General features: G+C 52.2%; 6 protein-coding genes across 6 annotated transcripts; 5 read left to right on the forward strand and 1 right to left on the reverse strand.

Annotated features, from left to right (window-relative positions):
* Window positions 1–54: 54 nt before the first annotated feature.
* On the forward strand, window positions 55–1,756 carry K460DRAFT_289370 (aminotransferase, class III; the record flags this gene model as incomplete). The annotated part of the gene is made up of 5 exons (XM_040929118.1): window positions 55–439; window positions 489–838; window positions 930–1,388; window positions 1,438–1,516; window positions 1,566–1,756. 5 exons carry the CDS (start codon window positions 55–57, stop codon window positions 1,754–1,756), a joined length of 1,464 nt encoding a protein of 487 aa, XP_040786931.1.
* A 2,398-nt stretch (window positions 1,757–4,154) lies between these two features.
* K460DRAFT_357976 (kinase-like protein) lies at window positions 4,155–6,399 on the forward strand (the record flags this gene model as incomplete). Its single annotated transcript, XM_040932075.1, has 5 exons — window positions 4,155–4,970; window positions 5,028–5,109; window positions 5,162–5,972; window positions 6,023–6,119; window positions 6,154–6,399. 5 exons carry the CDS (start codon window positions 4,155–4,157, stop codon window positions 6,397–6,399), a joined length of 2,052 nt encoding a protein of 683 aa, XP_040786932.1.
* Window positions 6,400–7,326: 927 nt separating this feature from the next.
* K460DRAFT_317867 (uncharacterized protein) lies at window positions 7,327–9,043 on the forward strand. The gene is made up of 3 exons (XM_040930369.1): window positions 7,327–7,464; window positions 7,557–7,895; window positions 7,958–9,043. Exons 1-3 carry the CDS (start codon window positions 7,402–7,404, stop codon window positions 8,729–8,731), a joined length of 1,176 nt encoding a protein of 391 aa, XP_040786933.1. The 5' UTR covers window positions 7,327–7,401; the 3' UTR covers window positions 8,732–9,043.
* Window positions 9,044–9,291: 248 nt separating this feature from the next.
* On the forward strand, window positions 9,292–10,614 carry K460DRAFT_388213 (uncharacterized protein). The gene is made up of 4 exons (XM_040935677.1): window positions 9,292–9,472; window positions 9,523–9,791; window positions 9,971–10,053; window positions 10,093–10,614. The coding sequence occupies exons 1-4, from the start codon at window positions 9,324–9,326 to the stop codon at window positions 10,516–10,518; spliced, it is 927 nt and encodes a 308-aa protein (XP_040786934.1). The 5' UTR covers window positions 9,292–9,323; the 3' UTR covers window positions 10,519–10,614.
* Window positions 10,615–10,697: 83 nt separating this feature from the next.
* K460DRAFT_163263 (uncharacterized protein) lies at window positions 10,698–11,740 on the forward strand. The gene is made up of 3 exons (XM_040926899.1): window positions 10,698–10,906; window positions 10,952–11,607; window positions 11,659–11,740. Exons 1-2 carry the CDS (start codon window positions 10,809–10,811, stop codon window positions 11,580–11,582), a joined length of 729 nt encoding a protein of 242 aa, XP_040786935.1. The 5' UTR covers window positions 10,698–10,808; the 3' UTR covers window positions 11,583–11,607; window positions 11,659–11,740.
* A 107-nt stretch (window positions 11,741–11,847) lies between these two features.
* Window positions 11,848–13,002, reverse strand: K460DRAFT_290353 (glycosyltransferase family 34 protein; the record flags this gene model as incomplete). Its single annotated transcript, XM_040929195.1, has 2 exons — window positions 11,848–12,208; window positions 12,254–13,002. The coding sequence occupies 2 exons, from the start codon at window positions 13,000–13,002 to the stop codon at window positions 11,848–11,850; spliced, it is 1,110 nt and encodes a 369-aa protein (XP_040786936.1).
* Window positions 13,003–13,381: the final 379 nt, after the last annotated feature.

Consider the following 13,381-nt stretch of genomic DNA (forward strand, 5'->3'; position numbering starts at 1 on the left):
CGTCGTCGACCTGTGCAGTCCAAAGTTTCACCGCCTTTTCTTCTCGCTCACACCATGGCGCCCGGAGCACTATCGACTCAGAGCTCGAAGTCACGAAAGTCCACACCCAGTCGTGTTTCGGCTGTTGCAACAACCATCAAGAACTGCTTGTTCAATCGGAGCATTAGTGTCAGACCTTACCGTGTAGTCGTCCGCGGGTACCGCCATACATATGAACTTGGAGATGGAACAAAAATCGATGATGTTTCTTGTGGTGCTTGTGTATCTTCCCTTGGACGCGTTCAGGAGCGCGTCATTCAGGCTATGAATAAGCAAATGCGACTTGGTCTCAGTTATGTTCCCTCATTAGCTTTCGACACGAAGGCTGCGCTGGATTTGGCACAGTTTATGATCACCTCTACGAACGGACAGATGAGCAAGGCCATATTTTACTGCTCGGGTAACTACTCTCAAAGTACGTGGCAGATGGAGGGCTGACAGTCTTTTAGGCTCTGAAGCATCTGAGGCGGCGTTGAAGATCATGATTCAATATCATGCGAAAGAAAAGTCCTGCCCACAGCCACAGCGCACGAAGTTCATTGCTCGGGAACGTTCATACCACGGGGCAACCCTCGGGGCCCTCGACTTGAGTGGACATGATGCGCGCAAGGCTTTGTATGAACCCATTCTTCCTGGGAATATGGCTCTCATCCCCCCTTGCTATCCCTACCGGGATCTCCAGAATGGCCAGACGATTGAGGAATACGTTGAAGAGCTGAAAAGACAGCTTGTTCGAAAGATTATGGAGCTGGGCGAAGATAATGTCGCCGGATTCATTGTAGAACCGGTGGTGGGCGCCGTGAGTATGATCCTTCCATGACCCCATCGGTCTCCACTATTCACCAGCCCATGCCTATTAGTCTACTCACAACTGCTGACCTGTCCAATAGGCACTAGGCTGCGTTGCAGCAGTACCTGGATACCTCAAAGCCATGAGAGAAGTCTGTGATCAATATGGCATCTTACTCGTCTTCGACGAAGTCATGTGTGGTATGGGTCGGACTGGCTGGCTCCATGCCTGGCAAAAGGACAACGTGGTACCCGACATACAGCTCGTTGGCAAAGGTCTTGCGGCTGGCTTTCAGCCCATCTCTGCAATGCTTATTGGGCACAAGATCATCAATGCATTCCAACAAGGTCCCTCGAACAGTGCCTTCCAACACGGCCACACGTTCCAAAACTATCCTCTGGCAGCTGCAGCCGCACTCGCTGTGCAGAAGATCATTGAAGATGATGGACTGTTGGAGAATGTGAGAGAGAAAGGAAAGCTTCTTGAGAAGAAGTTGAAGAAGGGCCTCGGCGATCATCGCTACGTTGGTGACATTCGTGGAGAGGGGCTGTTCTGGGGTGTAAGTTATCTTCTTCTGTCTATTTATTTTCTATAATTGACACACTTAGATCGAATTCGTCGAGGACAAGAGGACGAAAAGGCCCTTTGATGCGAAACGCATGGTCAACGAGGAGATCTTTCAACTGGGTAATCTCCTCATTCGAATATTTACATCAAGATTCTAACAATCGGACAGGTTTGAATCATGGTATTCACGTATACCCTGGAGGCGGCACAGCTGATGGCAAGAACGGTGACCATATCATCGTCGCGCCTGCGTTCGACGTCACTACTCAGGAGCTCACTTCTATTGTCGAGCGCGTTACGAGACTCGTCGAGAACTACTTCGACGATCTTGATCTCAAGAATCATCAGACCACTCCATAAGGGGGCCAACAGCTTGAGACGGGTAATGGGTACATGGCTAACACGACATAATGAACTTTTCATATTGGGTGGCGGAATCATTATAATTTGTGGCGACTTTACACAGACTAGGGATATAAGGGAATAATATTTGAACACAGGTGCGGCGTGCATCGAGAGGCATAAAAGCGAATGTGCCTTTAGGCAATATGATCCTTCTTTCCTGTTTCTCCTGACAGCATTCATTAATGCTTCTGTGGCCTATATCCGATCAGCTTCCTATCAATATAGCTTTGGATACACGTCCAGCTCCGGTGTTTCGTAGTAAACATTGCCTCTCAAGTGACCTCTCATTATTACGGTCAGCAACGTCTACTCCGGGAAATCAATACATGGAAAAATGAATCAGTCGACCATCGCCCTGCGCGTCTGCGCGCCTCTATCACACTGCACAAGCGCTGCATGGCTACTTCCGCGCAATGTACTCGTGCGGCGTGGTAGTTGTCCTTACCACTGGGATTTCCGCCCAGAGAAGAGGCGCGCATCACATGGCGCGCGGTAAAAGTTTAATCGCCCTTGCTTTACATATCCGCGGTGCCTCTGCAGGCGGGCATCGGAGTATTACTAGGCTTACTATCTAGGAAGATAAAATGGTGCGATGCGTAGAGTGAGCATTGGAGTAAATGACGTTATCAAGACCTGTTGTGTCAGGCGAGCCGAGCCTGGAGCTGTTGGTGAGCTGAATTAATTCACAGCCCCCCGCCAGTGCCGCTCGTTTCCTAACATGCACACTTATTTGCCCCTCCTACATACGTTTCTTACTCACAGCCCCTCTTGGCCCAAGGCCATGTGACTTTCACATCCAGTTGTTGCCCAGGGTATATATACTAGAGATGGATGATTGGGAATTTCAAGTCCAAGTACATACGCGGGGCTGGATTATTGTATGACCTGATGCACCGCATTGGATTGCTGAGGAAACGCCTGGCATGCGGAATCTGCAAGGCTCTCACATCAGCCTATATCGCACGCGAGGTGTGGGTTGGTTCCTGGATAAGATGGCACAACGATCATGGGCGCCAGGGCTGCGTCGTATCGATAATCGATAATCGACGAAAGGTGATCTGTGTACGTTCACGTGCTGAGATGATTCATGTTCGTGGATGAAATAGCAGAGGGCACCTTCGTGGGTAACTGTTTAACACTACAAAGGAACTTGTTAAACATGCTGGCCTGTCTTGAGATGTTTTTTGCAGCTAGGCACAAAACGTTCGGGTTCCTGATATACTGCGTGGCACTACAGCCAGGGCCCTCTGGAACGGTTTCACTGCGGAAAAATATACAGCAGACGGAGTAATAAGGGTCCAAATGTTCATGGAGCCTATGTAGCACGTTCCCGAGGCCAACCCCTTTGTACGAGGACCCTTTAGTTCCTTTTCAACGTTTTGAATGCGTGAGGGTTTCACTCCAAACAATCGGCGTGGTCAAGGCTCGGTGGGAATTGGCTGGATTGAGCTTCCGATGGCCGAATGTGGTGAGCGGGCTGACTCTAGGGCCTCGACCAAATTCGCAGCCGGGTACCTGGCGGAGAAACAACCGACTATAATCAGACTGATGAGTGCTATGCTGTTGATTGCCGTAGAAGGTCGACAGCGGCCTGGAGGAGCAACTCTGGGGTAGGCCCGCCGGAACCAGAGGAAGAATTAATGGGGTTCGCGCGGCTTGCTCGTTGAATAGGCTAGCTACATGGTCTGCCCACCCCCAATCAACAGGCAGGTGACGCTGGGTTTGCTGCCGCGCTCTGTGATTCTCGTCTGGCCGCGTCAAAGGGCAGGTTGTAGAGGGCCCCGATTGAAAGCGGAAGACCGAGTGAAGGGCTCGAAGAAAGCCGGGTGTGCTTTCGGCGCGAAAGAAGGCGAATGACGGTGCGTCTGGCGTTGGAAGCGCGAATGACGAGCAGGTGGACTGGGACGCACAGGCCCGGGGGCCTCTCACCAAAGTGGAGTCCGCCGTGATCTCAACCTCGCCTGCCACATCCACGACGCATTTGCACCCTCTGGCATGTCTGAAGCCCGTTCTTCTTCGTCTTTTGCGAGAGCACCATCATCACCCAAGCCTTCCGCCGGCTGCTCTGCATAGCCCATGTGCCCACGGTCCCGCGCCTGAAGACTCGCTCCGCTGCATCGCCCTCGACCAGCCAGCCAGCCAGCCAGGCTTGCGATAACGGGCTCTCTTCGTGGCAAGCCCTCGTCCCAGCACGCAGAATCCAAACCCGCTGCATTCCTATCGACCAGAATCACCCAATTTCGCGTCGGGGTCCCCCCTTCAGCCGCCTCACCGACGTGCTTGTTTCGCTCGCCTGTGGGAAAGAAGTAGCGCTTCAACGTCAGGCCTCTCGCCTGGCAGAGACACGACCGCAATGTCGACCCCCTCCACCGCCACGGCGACGCTCCCGCCTCATCATCAATTTTATTCTCACCATCAAACATACCAACCGAATTCGTCGAATGCCCAGATCGCCAACGGCTCTGCTCGCATAGGCAATTCGCTGTATAACGGCTACGCTAGCGGCACCTCGAGTGCAGATGTCCGTCGAACCGCGACTGCCCACACCAGACAGCCACCACAGCTGCCGCCCCTCACACAGGTGCCCGCGCTCGACATGGACGCGAATTCTGCGAGTGCGGCCCACAGGCGGCCGAATACTGACTGGGCTGCCTTCTATAAAAACGGCCTGCCAAAAGAGATCATCGTCATTGACGACGACGACGACGACGATGCAGACCCTGCTGCTGCTCCTGCACCACCGCGCCAGCCAGCACTGACCAGAACCGCGACAAATGGCTCCGCACGGCACACAGACAAGAAGCGGAAAACAACGGCTTCCACAGCCTACGACCCGGTCTACAACCAGCACACTTCCTACTCGACTACGCAGACGCCCTACTACGACTCGCCCAACCAATCCACATCGACCGACAGGACAACTTCTGCAATTAACACGACTGCCCCTACCTCGCTAGGGTCGCAGGTCAGCAATGGACAGCAGATCTCGCCTCTCGACAACAGCGCGGTGGGCCAGAAGCGGAAACGAACGCGTGCGGTAGTACAAGACGAAGTAAAACAGGCCAAGCGGCGAGAGCTAGACCACGACGAAAATCCCTTCAGCTTGTACCAGCCACCACCCAATCCCATCGTCAAGGCGAAGGATGTCTATGTGCAAGTTGTCACGGATGTAAGACGACGCGCGACTACTCCTCCTAAATAGACTTTGTTCCTGACGTGTTTGTAGAAATCGTATACGAAGGACCAGAAGGTAGACGATGAAGACGGTCATTACATAGTAGTACCCGAGGCCGACCTCACAGAGCGATGTAGGTGCCTAGCGACCTCGCTCGCCAAGTGCATTGCTGACATTCCACACAGACCAGATCACAAAGCTTCTTGGCCAGGGCACGTTCGGCAAAGTCGTGCAGGCCTATGACAAGCGGAAAGGTACCAACTGTGCCATCAAGGTCATCCGATCTGTGCCCAAGTACCGTGATGCTAGCCGTATCGAGCTGAGAGTACTCTCAACACTGGCATCCAACGACAAGCACAACATCAACCGGTGTATACACTTGCGAGACTGCTTCGACTTCCGGAATCACATTTGCATTGTCACAGACCTCTATGGGCAGAGCGTGTTCGATTTTTTGAAGTCAAACGGCTTCGTTCCCTTTCCGAGCTCTCACATTCAAAAGTTTGCGAAGCAACTGTTCACCAGCGTCGCGTTCCTGCACGACTTGAATCTTATTCATACCGATCTGAAGCCGGAAAATATCCTGCTTGTCAACAACAACTACCAGACGTTTACGTACAACCGCACAGTACCTTCATCGTCGACAACGGTCAACCGGACCGCACGGCATCGCAAGGTTCTTCTCGACCCAGAGATTCGTTTGATCGATTTTGGCTCAGCAACCTTCAATGACGAGTACCACTCGTCCGTTGTGTCGACACGGCACTACCGTGCACCAGAGATTATCCTCAACCTGGGCTGGAGTTTTCCTTGTGACATCTGGAGTATAGGCTGCATTCTGGTCGAGTTCTTCACCGGCGACGCCCTGTTCCAGACGCACGACAATCTCGAGCATCTAGCGATGATGGAGGCCGTGTGCAGTGGCAAGATCGACCGTGATATTGTCCGAGCCGTCTATAAGCAAGACCGCGGATCTTCACGCAATTCAGCCAACTCGTACGTTGTCACACTGCCTATATAAAGGAGCCTTTTGCTAATTGTCTCAGCGCTGCGAGATATTTCAAAAACTACAAGCTGGATTACCCGAATGCTGAAACCAACAAAGCATCGAAGAAGTATGTCAAGGCAATGAAAAAGCTCCCTGTACGTATCCCATGCTCCCGCTGCAGTCGCATAGCTGATCAGACAGGAAACGATACCTGGGCACACGGACTTTAACCGGCAGTTCCTCGATTTATTACGGCGGATATTCGTCTACGATCCCAAGAGGCGGATCACAGCCAAGGAGGCGTTACAACATCCATGGTTCAAGGAATCACTCATGGATGACGGGACGGAGGCTCATAAAATCCGGCTCGAAAGGGAAAGAAAGGCTCGCCGAGTAGAGGAGGAGCGACGGTATCGGGAGCAGCGAGCATACTGAGCTATCTTGGTCTGGACGTCTGGATCCTGGACGTCTTGAATAGCTTCTAGCACCGTCAGCGGGGGGTTGACGCCGGTGGTGGCCGCCTTTGGCTTGACATATACTGCATTTACGACAGCGACATGACGCATGGAGGACTTTGGGACTCTGAGGCTTTTTGGTGTTACGAGTCAGTGTTATTGGATTACAAGCTATCTTGTCTTTTTCGCCATGGAAAAGCAGTGCACAAAGCCACTTTCTTCCCTTTTAGCGTCCCGAGCGAGCCCGAACCGATATCCCGTTATCCCGTTATGTGTGCAGAAGGCTGCGATGGGCGGGGGGTATGATGAGCATGATTTGATGGGGTTGGCTGCTCTGTTATTTTACTGTGCTGCATACGGGAGTCAACGACAAGACAAGAGTCGTTGTACAAGAATTAGTAGCGTTGTATAACTAGGTTCAGTGCAGGAGCGCTTAGAACTGTATTGAATAATCGGGATGGCTGAAAAAGGCCTCACGCATGAAGGAACCCGTCTCGGCCTTCTTATGACATGATTGAGCTCCTCTGTCTGTGCTGTGACTGCGTGCATGCGTGATGAATTAATGACGATGCAAGGGTGAAAGCGTGCATCACCACCAGCTGTTCTCGACGAGACGTAGAGTGAACGGCTGAGCAGCGACCAATACGAGGAAAGAGGAGCAAGGGAGCCGGTGTGATTGCTCATGCAGCAGAGCGCCACGCTGACTCTCTCCCCACCAGGTTGCAGCTCTCTGGCCGCACTCCCAACAGCAATGAAGCAGCATCGCCTTCACCGTTCATCAGCCTTGCTTGCCGCATATCCGATCCAGGATGGGCAGGATAAGCGAGCCGCCGCGCTAATCCGCCCGCGCTAGCACTTCCGTCCAGTAACCTGCCGGCCCGGGTAAACACGACCCTCGGGGCGCGTCGCCAAACATTGCAAACCCAGGTGCAGGTCGCGACGGGAGTGTGCAAGCGTTGTAAGAAAAGAAACGAAGCACAACATGGCAAGCGCGAAGCAGCAGGAGAATATGCTCCTGACGGAGCACTTTACTTGGCCTCCAATTGTATGTATATCCTGAGATTGTCTTGCGCTGCTGAAGTGCCCCGCCAAACAATCACCAACCATTTCCACGCTTCTCTCTAACAACCATCCCAGTCCCTAATCGACGACATCATCAATGCCGTAAACGAAGTCCTCTACCGCTGCACCGACTCCTTCGAAACCGGCCTGTCCTCTGCAGACCCCGCCCTCCTGGGATTCGCCGACCGCTACGCTGCTGAGGGGCGTACAGCAGAGGTGGACGATGAGGGGAATGCGGTATACGAGGAGGCGCGGCTGGAGATTGAAGAGGGGGTCTTGAAGCTCGAGACGCTCATGGAGAATGCGGTGGACAAGAATTTTGACAGATTGGAGATTTGGACACTGAGGAATGTCTTGTGTTTGCCGCGCGGGGAGGAAGAGTTGGCGAGGTGGGTTAGGTTGGGGCATTATGAGGTATGCATCATCTAGTACATGAGTTGGGAGCATGGTAAGAGAGCAAGACTAACACGTAGCAGAACGTCCAGACCTCGCCCAAAGACTCGAGCCTCACACCCGAAGCCCTCTTCACACTGCGGCGGAAACTCATCGAAACGCAAAAACTCAACGCCGCGCTCGTCGCAGAGAAGAGCCGCAACGACGCGCAAATAGCCAGCCTACGCTCCCTCCTCCAACCCGCCATACCTCCCAAGCACTCTGACGCTCGATCCTCAACTTCCCCCGCAAAACCAACAGATCAAAGCAGCGCAAACAGCACCGCGCCATTCGCCTTCCTAACACACACCCCCGCAGCCCAAGCCCTCGGCATCCAAACTCTCCCACCACAATCAATAACAGCAACAACAACAACGCCCGAATCCCGCACACCACTAACAACCCACACGGCCTTCACAGCAAGCCAACTCCCCTACCTCCGCCAGCTCCTCGCGTCCCTGAAACCCCATATCGCCACTGCCGCGGCGCTACCTTCCAACACGACGAATAGCCGGGCGAGCGAGAAGGACGAAGTCAAGCGAGAAAGGAAGATGTATGTTGAGAGTCAGAGTAAGAGGATACTTGAGAGGCGGGGTGTGGATACGCGGGATGGTGTTGAGGGGGTGTGGGGGGGGAGTCGGGTCAGGGCGGAGGAGATTAGGGGGTTGGAGGGCTTGGTTGGGGGGTTGAGTGGTGGGGGGTTGAGTGGTGGGGGGAAAGGGGATGTTAAGAGGGAGGGGAGTGGGAGTGGGAGTGGGGAGGATACTACTATGGGGGCGGGGGAGGACGAACAAGGGGATGCTATGGATACCTCTTAAGTTTGAGTCGCTTGAGCCTGAGTGCTTTTTGTGCTGAATGTCCCTTTTTTCTGGGTACTAGGGTTTCTTTACTCGGATTGGTGTTTTGGGACTTGGGATGATACCAGGATGGATAGCGATCTGCGCACTTCACTGCACTTTTAAATGCTTTTTAACTCGGACTCTATTTTTTCTTAACATTGGCAATGTTTGGTCTGGAAATCAGCGAGCCTAGCCTTCTTTTCGGTATGTGTTGCGTGCTCCGTTTAATCCGAGTCTTCCACGGCGGACGCGATGTATATAGTAGTCCTAATATTACAGCATTGCGTTGCGAATGGATGGCACGAAGTATATATTTGTCTTCAACTAACCTACACACCAGCGGTCGCTCAATCAGGGCATTAGGTGCTGATTACATATTTTATTCTTTTCCAAACCCACATACTCAAGGAGTTCTTATTCAGCGCCTTGGCGTCGGTTCTTCGCTAACCGCCTTTACCTGGGCACAACCAGTCTTCCCACTACTATAAACTCCGACCAGGAAATATTACTCGTTTAGGACAATGTTTTATTGGGTTTCACGTTTTGTTGTCCACTTGTTTTCTTCGGCGTGATGGCGTCCTGTATAGGTCGTGTGTTGGTAGGCCGCAAGGCTTCTTATAGACTCCTCGAGGTTCTAAAAGAACCATCAGTTTTCAAAGCAAGGACCCTGCCCCCTTCAAACCGATCGCCTCTCTCACTTTCTAATGTTACGTACACTCCGTAGGTTTGTCGTACCCCATTGCATCAGAGATTATGCTCACATGTACCAGAGTCGTTATCAAGAATCTACTACGAGAACGGGAGTTGAGAACTCACCAAATACCTGAAATAGGGGCATGTACTCATATTCGACAGCTGCAGGATGTTATAGAGGGGGACGGAGATCAGCCTAAGAAGATGGTCCTAGAATGGATGGATGCCGACCTCTGGCAATGCCGACCGCACGGCAAGCTGGCTAATCCGAAGCTTCCACAAATTGTAGCAAAGTCTATTCTTGAAGCTCTGGTTGTCTTCCAAAGGCTCCATGCTGTGCATACAGGTAACAGATTCCTATCCACCGCTCCTATCGCTCTATTTTTAACCAGCCTAGACATAAACCCGAACAACATATTTGTGTCGGGCCTCGGTCAAATGATGCCCACGGTCAAGCTTGGTGATCTTGATAACGGTAAGCCTCTAGCTTTAATATAGTTCGAACGCCTTGAATAAGTTATCAAGCATTCCACGAGGGCGTGGCGAAGAACAATCCCAACGCACAAACGAAGGAGACACGGGCTCCAGAGGTGTGGAAAGGCCTTGGAGTATGGCACTCGTCTGACATCTGGTCTCTGGCGTGACAGTTCGTACACCATCTTCCAGCTCCTATTGTCGCAAAGTTAACTAATGAGCAGTTGGTGCATTGGCTCCTGTCTCGTACCTTATTCGGTCCCAGAGACAAGATCATCGAGCAGTACACAACAGCCTGGTGCTTAGCCAAGATAATCAGGCTCATCGGGCCCATGGAAATACCGGATGATCCGAAATACAAGGACGACTTCACACTGGCACATGACCTCGCTGCGTCAAGTTATAAGGACCCGAAAACGGGCCAGTGGATGCCCTTTATAGGCCTCGGTTCGTTGCGAGAAGAACTAGAACCGCTTTCACGAGATGTGTGTTCGTACGCGTGTATTGGCTTTGTTGAGTATCTTCTCGTTGTTGACCCTGCGAAGCGACCGACGGCTGAGGAGGCGCTGCAACATCCATTCATCAAGTCGATTTCATAAGAGATACGTGAGGGCGCATTTCTTTTTGGAACTGGACAAGGTGTGCGCAGCTCTCTCTCGTAAGTAACTACAGAGCTATAGAACCGTTCTAGGGCTTGGGGGCTTCTTGAACCCGTTATTGTTATTCATCTTCACCTTCACCTCGTGCTTTACAGGCTCACATCACCTCGAATTCTCCATGATGTACTCAGTCAGTAGCACTTCTAGCCTCCACCTTTACTTCCTAAACCTTTGACACTTTTACTCTCTCCATTGTGCAATACAAATCGCACGCTGCTCAAGCCTTCGCCATGAGCGACTCAAACAGCTCGAACAAGCGCGCCAGCAACGACTCTGAGGAACCGACATGCCAGAAGAAGGCGCGAACTTTCAGTGACGATGGAGCACCGTAAGCAAACTCGTCAATTGGCTATGACAGATCTAATGTTCGCAGTGTCGAGTCCGAGCCCGTCACCATCTTGGCAGGCGAATCGGAAGACAAGTTCTTCGTGCACGCACATCTCCTCGAATTGAGCTCCGGGTTCTTCCAGAAGGCGCTCAACAAGGAATGGAAGGAGGGCCAGGAGCGCGTGGTTAGGTTGCCGAACGTCGATGTTGATGTGTTCAGGATCTACGCCAAATGGCTGTACACTGGACGATTCCATTGCTTGGATGGGTCCACAGATGTGAAACTCTTGGCTTGCGATGAGCTGGGAAATTTTCTCCACGCGCCAGACTTCCTCGACGCTTTCGTCGACGTCATACTAGAGCAAACAGCCCAACTTGGAACCCCGACCTTTCTCTCAAGCAGCATCTATCCCAGGTCTGTCAAAGATTCTCTACATAGGAAGCTATGTCGAGATCTGGTCGTCTACAGGTGGGGTTATCGCAATTTCGACACCCTTCGAAGCCACGCTATTCCCCGCGAGTTTCTTGAAGATGTTTTGCTCGATATGAAAAGAAACTTCGATCAGGGGGTCACGCGTTTGTCGTTTTCCCGATTTATTAAAGACAAAGATGCTTGCTATTACCACGAGCACACTCGACTCAACACACCCTGCTACAAGACCAAGTATGGCATCTAGGCCTCTAAGAATGGATGAGGCAATTGTGAGTACTATGACTTTGGAATTCCCTCCCTCTTTTACTGACCAACTTCAGCTACATGCCGATTTCGCATTGCTGATGGACGGACTAGAAATTTCGCTGGCGCCTCAGTCTTCGCAAAGAATATATGCCCGACTTGGATTATTTTCTTGCGAACAAACAACCGCATTCTGGATCAGGTTACGCTTGAGGACGATTCGAACTTCTACGACTGAGTCTTTAGGATACATGCATGGTAGATTTCTATTTAGGTCCCTCGTTCGAGGCATCTCGTCGAGTCTCATACCATACATCTTGCTCCACATCCCCAGTGTCAATCTCCAGTCTCTCCTTCAGCGCCTCAACCCTCCACATCAGCTCCTTCGCATCTGAAGTCCCCGAAGCCAACCACAGTCTCACATCCCTGACAAGCTCCTTCAACTCCCCCATCTCCGCCGTATGTCCCCTATCCTTTGCCTCACCAAGCACTTTCCTCGCTTCCGTGTGACTACTCCAGAACATGTGCCACTCGTCAGGCCGCGGGAATGGCGAACGATCCTTCGACCTTTCCGGCTTCTTAGCCATATGATGTATTATACCGAGTGCTCCCTTCATATGGCTCAAGCTTAGATGCAGCGGATACGACTTGAAGCGATCTGGTTGCAGAAACAAGCCGCTCTCGCCGGTAAGAGGTCCCTGATTGTCATACCACCACGGGGACTGGTAAACGGCCTTGTCGCGATGCTGATCCTGGTCCAAGATGGCCTGCAGAGCTATAGCTGCGGCATCCACGGCTGCGTCATCGCCGTCTCGGTCGGATTTGGACTCGAGTACCCGCGCCATCGCCAGCGTCAACAGCTCCACCGACCCAGCACTCACTCGCATGAGGAACACATTCAGTCTCAAAGCTCTCCCCCCAAATCGCATCCCCACAATCTCTACTGTCTTGAACGTCTCTACGTCTTCCACTGGCGGAAGATATACCTGCAGTGGAATCCGCTCATTCCACAGCACGACGTCCGGGTCAAAGTACATGATCCACTCCACCCTTTCCTCCTCGCGCTTCTGCAGTTCAGTGATAATGAGCTGCTGTACGAAGAGGAGTCTGTTCAGTGCGCCACGCACGATTCGGCGACGGAGGACGTGCATTTCATATCCGAATTGCTTGTTGTGCCCTTCGTGGAGGGCGAGGGCTTGACTGTATAGCGCGTTAGATCGATCGTAGTGGATCGTTGCTTTCGCTATGCGGATGTCGTTTTGCTGCCTTGTTGCGTTCCAGGGGGCGGGTGTGAGTGTGAGATTGTGTGCTCCGCTGGTGAGCGTGGAGACGAGGGAGGGGTAGGTGTAGGATAAGAGCATGCAGAGTCCGAGGATCAGGGCGAGAATGGAGCGGCTGACGGGTGGGCGAGGGCACGTCATGGCTTTCGCGGCAATTTGGGACTCGATCTCGATGCCTATAGTGGTGGACATGCTGCGGTGATTTTGTCGTGGTGCTGGGTGGTGTTCAGGGAAAGAGTGTTAGTTGGATATATAATAGTGTAGATGTGCCCAAGCTTTGCGGTGCAAATAAAATTTCACAAAAGGACGTGGTGAAGGTGAAGTCTCGCAAACGGACGTGTACAAGAGCGTCAAAAGCGCCTATGCCTCAGTGAGCCATCACCGGTTCAGTGGAGGTACTTCGAGCGTTGAGATGTTTTTGATTACACTGATTTTATACAGTGGTAAGATCTAGTCAGTACAGCTGGTCACTGATATACCAGTGTGAGTGAATGTTTGCTCTGAGATAATCTGACCCGTC

This window comes from Cucurbitaria berberidis (assembly GCF_010015615.1).
Source record: "Cucurbitaria berberidis CBS 394.84 unplaced genomic scaffold K460scaffold_4, whole genome shotgun sequence".
Classification (NCBI taxonomy): domain Eukaryota; kingdom Fungi; phylum Ascomycota; class Dothideomycetes; order Pleosporales; family Cucurbitariaceae; genus Cucurbitaria; species Cucurbitaria berberidis.